We start from the raw sequence: 6030 nt of genomic DNA on the forward strand, positions 1-6030 counted from the left end.
ATATATATATATATATATATACTTATATATATGTGTGTGGTGTGTGTGTGTGTGTGTGTGTGTGTGTGAGTAGTGTGTGTGTCTGTGTGTGTGTGTGTGTGTGTGTACTTGAGTATTTTACTGCATAAATGAATGAAAAACATATTGACATATAAAAATATATATATATATATATATATATATATATATATATATATATATATATATATATAAAAGAAGTCAGTTGCACTATATTACCAATGTACATTATCACTTCTTAACGCTTTGATGATCCGTGGCAAGATGATAGCAAATTATCCGGTACCGAATTCCTTTCACTGTCAATTCTTGTCTTTCCAATATGTGGTTCATTTGGGATAATTTACCATATCTTACCCATTTCATTGCACCTTAATTGATAGTTAAAGTCACTATTTACACACTGCACTCTCCTCGTGAAAACGGTCGATAGAAATAAAATAAGATAAAAATTCACATTACCATGTCTTGTAACACTGACTTAATCAAGTTACCTAGAGCGATATTCCCTATAATCTTTTGCATAATCCTGAACATGGATTTTCCATTTGAATAACCTTACGCCCATACCAAGGAATCTTGTTAAATCATTTGTCATTTTAATCTCAGATTTCTTCACTGAATTTTTATAACGCTTGAGTATTTTTGTACAGTGGTCTCTATTTACACTTTCAGAGATGTCTTTAAACTTATCCTAGTGTGGCCAAGTTCTAAGTCTATCAGTAATCTAAACTATTGAAAGACTATTGAGTAGTGAAAGAGTAACATCCAGATCCAGGAATGAAAAATTGTCAATCGAAGATGAAGTCAGTTCGCTGTATCATCAAAATCTTTTGCTTGACAAAAATCAGTAAAAAAAAAAAAACACCAGATTTTACACTTGAGCTGCGTGGAATCCATTTTATAGGCAATTCTTTTACTTTCTTTCGGCTAAATCTTTTGAGTTAATTTTTACATCCTGGCTGAATGTAGATGAGTAAATGAACAGTATCTGATTAAAAGGAATGAATACAAATTGTACAAAAATACGTCTCATATTTCATTAGAGGTAGATCTAGGACAGAAAATGATGCCGTTAGCAGCAACCATGTTGTAATGAAGACTAGAAAAATGCTTTGTCACCCAGACTTGTAATAGTTTTTCTTGTCGATCTTCATATTAATATTTCAGTTAGGTTATACTTTCCAGCCTGTGTTATGTCGTATCCCCAAGTGATGCTTAAAAGGCTGAGAGAGAGAGATGTTGTAGTGTCCACTTGAAATCATTGCCATATCAGTGTTATTAATTAAAACGATTCAGTGCCATTTGAATGTTTCATGAATTAGAATCTAAATTTAATCAGTCTTTCACAGGACATCAATTCACAGACATCACAAACTGTATTGAGATTACAACAAAGAAAACAAAATAAAGCCATCCCTAAGTCTCCCTTCCATTTGCAATTTGCATTAGATGCTGTAGTGGCCGTCTGAAAGCATACTTTTACTAAGAATGACTGTCCATTATCCTGCATTTCGCATCACATACCAGAAGACTATTGCAATTTGATGGTCAACATTTAATACTTGAGATACTTGGCTGGAATGCTTGAGAAAATGAAATCTGCACCTGGTTGAAATACCGTTAAATTGCCAGCTTTCGGTTCGAGCGCTAATACAGCGATCAAAATATGTTGATCCCCATTATCTAGATGACATCGTTTAACCCGTGAAGGAAACCTGCGCCTGGAGACAAAGAGAGCTGCTGTTAGCCATTGGAGGATATCTATTTCACCGAAGACGGTCGCTAGACTCATCGGAATTTCTTGTAAATTCTCCAGCAATAGATGAGCAATATGGACGCGGCCAGACTCTTGCTGAGCGCTGAGGGAATTGTGAGTTCGAAGGCGGTGCCAGCGTTGCTCTTGCTACGCCTCTGGAAAAAGTGAAAATAGATATATCCAGTTAGTACCGACAGTGAAGATAATATTTCGCTCTCATGCACAAGAATGAAAGATTTAAATATTAGAAAAAAAAATAGACTGACAAGCTTTACATCGTCCGGTGAGGTCAAGATGTAAAAATGTATATTGCAAATCGAATATTTACAGGTGCTTCAAGATGAAGCACTAAGGCCCGTTGACTTACAAAGACATTGATGTTATCAGTGAAGTCATCAGTATTGATCGCGTATATCATTTTGAAATATTATCGCAAAAACTGCCAAACCATTTTCATTTTAAGTGGACCTTCTTTTAAATGCCAGTTAATAATAATACACCATGTGTAAGGTAAAACTTGATTATTACGCCTCGTCTAAAGGCATTAGATTCTCATTAGATTCTTTACAGTGATAGCATTCTTAAATGTGCACAGGGAAACGAATAAAACCTATGCTTCATGAAAAAGTATGCTGATATCCTAGTTTTACGATGTAAAAACTTGTCATAAACAATAAAGAATTCCTTTATCAAATAAAAATCAATTCTAACGACAGATGTTATTCTGGCTTGTAACCCAGCCACATATATACGTCCATGTAATGAATGGAACGAAGGGTGAAGAAGTGTAACTGTAGGTTCTCAAAATTCCATATCTTGACAGCTACAGCGATGTGAAACGGAAGGAAGTTCCGTGCTTCACTCCTTAGTGACCACAAGACAGGAACTGATTAATACATCTTATATATGGCGGGAAACAATAGCGGTGTTGCTGCCGCATATAAATGTAGTGTTGCCACGATGCGTAACGAAACAAGTGGTCTTACAATAAGTAGAGTGCAAATGGTAAAAGGATAAATGGAATATAAATGATAATGTAAACATAATCCTCGAAATTAATGATAAACATGTACTATGCATGTAATCAGTATATGCAATGCAACACAACGGTATTTGATATCTACACGAGAGTCTTTTGTCAACTAACCTTTGCATAATCCTCATGAAACCGGTCCGCTAGCGTCCGAAGCGTCACCCCTAAACTGTGGCATTTCCTAATGCGATCCTTGCTCTCTTGTGATTTCAGGTGTCTGCCGCCACAGCGGAAGCAGCCGCTCGACAGGAGAAACCATAAGTCGAAGCTGAATTTCTTCAAGAGGTAAAAATGGCAGGACCCGTGAGTTTGACAGGTGAGAAACGGAAGGCGATGATGATGATGATGTACCGTGCTGATGAATCCATCTTGCGTCGGGGAGACGCTGTCCACGGGTTGTCGCTGTTGCTGCTGCTCGTGTCTGGCGTTGAGAATGTTCTTTAGGTCCTCAGAGGAGTGACACATGTTGACAGACGCTTCCGAGGAAGGTTGCAATCTACGGAGGTGCCTCTGACGGAATACTGTCGGCGTAGCACACGAAAGAACTCTCGTGGTTGTGTTATCAGCGGGACTTGCTTCGATATACACCAGATCTTGAAAACTACTTGGGATGACATCAGGTAGGCGTTGCATACCTAAAAGAAAAAAAAAAACTTTTATTGTTATGGCTAGTTAAAAAGTCGTATATGGATTACTTTAGACTAGATACAGTCATTTACTACTACCAGTGGCTATCTGAAGGAAAGGTTTGCATTTTGGACTTGAATATTCACGTGTTGATTTGTTTGAAAATTGCTAGAGTAATGATATCTAGGCCTTGATTAATTGGTTTTGTTAATAGCGAAGATATAGGAACTTGGAAAGCCTCATTATAAAATGCTCTCTCTCTCTCTCTCTCTCTCTCTCTCTCTACATTATTATTAGACGTAGAATAAGTTTTCTTATCAACGTAAGGACAACTCGGTTGCGCGCTAAAGTAAGATCCTTAGAAATTCAAACCAATTTTTTTTCTTTCTTTTTTGGTTTTGTTAATAGCGAAGATATAGGAACTTGGAAAGCCTCATTATAAAATGCTCTCTCTCTCTCTCTCTCTCTCTCTCTCTCTCTCTCTCTCTCTCTCTCTCTCTCTCTCTCCTCTCTCTCTCTCTACATTATTATTAGACGTAGAATAAGTTTTCTTATCAACGTAAGGACAACTCGGTTGTGCGCTAAAGTAAGATCCTTAGAAATTCAAACGAATTTTTGTTCTTTCTTTTTTTAATTTCTAGAGTCTGACACTGTAACCGACTCATTTGATAAGCTTTCATGAATCTATACACACGCAAACACATGGCAAACTCGGATCACCAGAGGTGATTATTTATTTTAAAAATTTGAATTCTTAACTAACGCGAGAAGCTACGGCGAAAAGTTTCTTGGGTGACAAAATTCCTAAAGTCTAATATTCTGTTCAGAACGAGTTTATTTCTTGTTATATTCTTTCTCATTTTGTAACAAACAAAGGAAACGATGCTTGGTTCAAGGAGTCAAAATTACAGAGAGGTGAAGCTAAGTGGTTAATGACAAAAGAATATAATTTAGTAATTTCTATTAAACTGAAACAAAATATGGAGAAATGTGAAATATGTGGAAGACTTAATTGGTCATAACAATTTTATCTGAAAACCAGTAAAATAATGACAGACCTGGCCCCTCACGTTGATTTTCAGTATACGAGTACTAAATTTCTTATATGTGTCTTTTACAGAAAAATAACTGCTGCAGATCGTCGAACTTATACATTTAAACATTTAAATTTGTACCTATACACAAGAACATCACATGCCACGAGATAAATCGTATAAAAAAGACCGAAATGACTTTTCTTACCGTGATAAAAAAGACCGAAATGACTTTTCTTACCGTGACGACACGATTCTCCCATCTCGAAATCCAGAACTTGCAAATCACTCGAAAATTCCGTCGCACTGAAACCACTCTCATCACAAACGTAGCCGAAAGGAACAGCAATTGTTTGAACGAGTAAATCCATTACTGTACCGATAACAAATCAGTACACCAGCGGAGAGATCACGTGACGGACGGTTACGCTCTGACTGGGACCGACCGCCAACCGGGACAACTTCAGAGGGGAGATGCTGTCGCTACGATACCAGCCCGCACACTGAGATACAGCAGAGTCAGGAGCCATGTACAAGTTCCTGAGGATCATCGTGGAAGGGAGGTCGATAGGGGTAACCAAAGCGCTGAGAGAGGGAAGTTCTCTTGCCAGCTTCGAACTCTGTGCGTTTGTGTTTGTGTGTGCGTGTGTGTGTTTTATTTATATATTATTTTGTTTTTGAAGTGAGCGCTGTGATTCTTTATTCCGGTGGGTTGCGTGTTGTGACCGCTTGATGGGAAACAGGACGAGGGAGGGTATAGTTGGTATTAGTATGAATGACTTCAGCTCCGTTGGAAAATTAATAATGAATGAACTACATGCGCACGCACACAAACACACACATTATATATATATATATATATATATATATATATATTATATATATATATAATATATATAAGTATGCGTGTATGTGCGTTCGTTTACTTTGTTTCCATAATGATATAATTGATAATTTTCCTTTAACAGCTACGTCAGCTAATGTAATGAATTAAAAAGACACACACATTGCTTAGTAAATGTTAATGTGGCGTCACGAGTTGTAGCATATTTATCTTTATCTTCCAAGAGGAGAAAAATATGGGGAAAGGAAATGTCCTAGATTAACGGAGATACAGGAAAGAGAAGGAAGTCCCAAGACTGGCAGAATGTCTTTGCCAGCGTTAACCGAAGGCCAAGTGTCCATGTTACTTTGTTTCATCTTCCTGTTGAGTGTGAAGAATGTATTTATCTGAAGAATGTATTTATGCTGTCTTCATTGATGGAGGGTCTCTGTACCTTAATTATAATTAAGGCAGCTATATGTTTCTTCTAAACTATCGATACTGTGAGGTGTATTTATGTTGTTTTAATTGATGGGAGGATCACTGTATCTTAATCATAATGATAAAATAAACGTTACTGTGAGGGTAAGTTTATGTTGTCTTTATTGATGGGGGAGGATCCCAACGTATTTAATTATAATGATAAAAAATATTCGATACCGATAGTATTTATGTTTTTCTCATGGATGGGAGGAAATCACTGTATCTTAATTATAATGATAAAATATCCGATACT

The 6030-nt window shown here is 36.8% G+C and overlaps 1 protein-coding gene across 1 annotated transcript; it reads right to left on the reverse strand.

Moving 5' to 3' along the window:
* Positions 1-266: 266 nt before the first annotated feature.
* On the reverse strand, positions 267-5037 carry LOC135221513 (uncharacterized). The gene is made up of 3 exons (XM_064259244.1): positions 4713-5037; positions 2925-3445; positions 267-1932 (listed from the first exon to the last, which is right to left on the reverse strand). Exons 1-3 carry the CDS (start codon positions 4840-4842, stop codon positions 1810-1812), a joined length of 774 nt encoding a protein of 257 aa, XP_064115314.1. The 5' UTR covers positions 4843-5037; the 3' UTR covers positions 267-1809.
* Between the last annotated feature and the right edge of the window lie 993 nt (positions 5038-6030).

Source organism: Macrobrachium nipponense, chromosome 2, assembly GCF_015104395.2.
Source record: "Macrobrachium nipponense isolate FS-2020 chromosome 2, ASM1510439v2, whole genome shotgun sequence".
Taxonomy (NCBI): Eukaryota; Metazoa; Arthropoda; class Malacostraca; order Decapoda; family Palaemonidae; genus Macrobrachium; species Macrobrachium nipponense.

Coding starts and splice junctions, on each gene's coding strand:
- LOC135221513 (XM_064259244.1), bottom strand. CDS start 4,842: ATGGATTTACTCGTTCAAACAATTGCTGTTCCTTTCGGCTACGTTTGT. Junction 3,446..4,712: donor GGGAGAATCGTGTCGTCACG/GTAAGAAAAGTC, acceptor TTTTTCTTTTAG/GTATGCAACGCCTACCTGAT. Junction 1,933..2,924: donor TTCATGAGGATTATGCAAAG/GTTAGTTGACAA, acceptor CACTTTTTCCAG/AGGCGTAGCAAGAGCAACGC.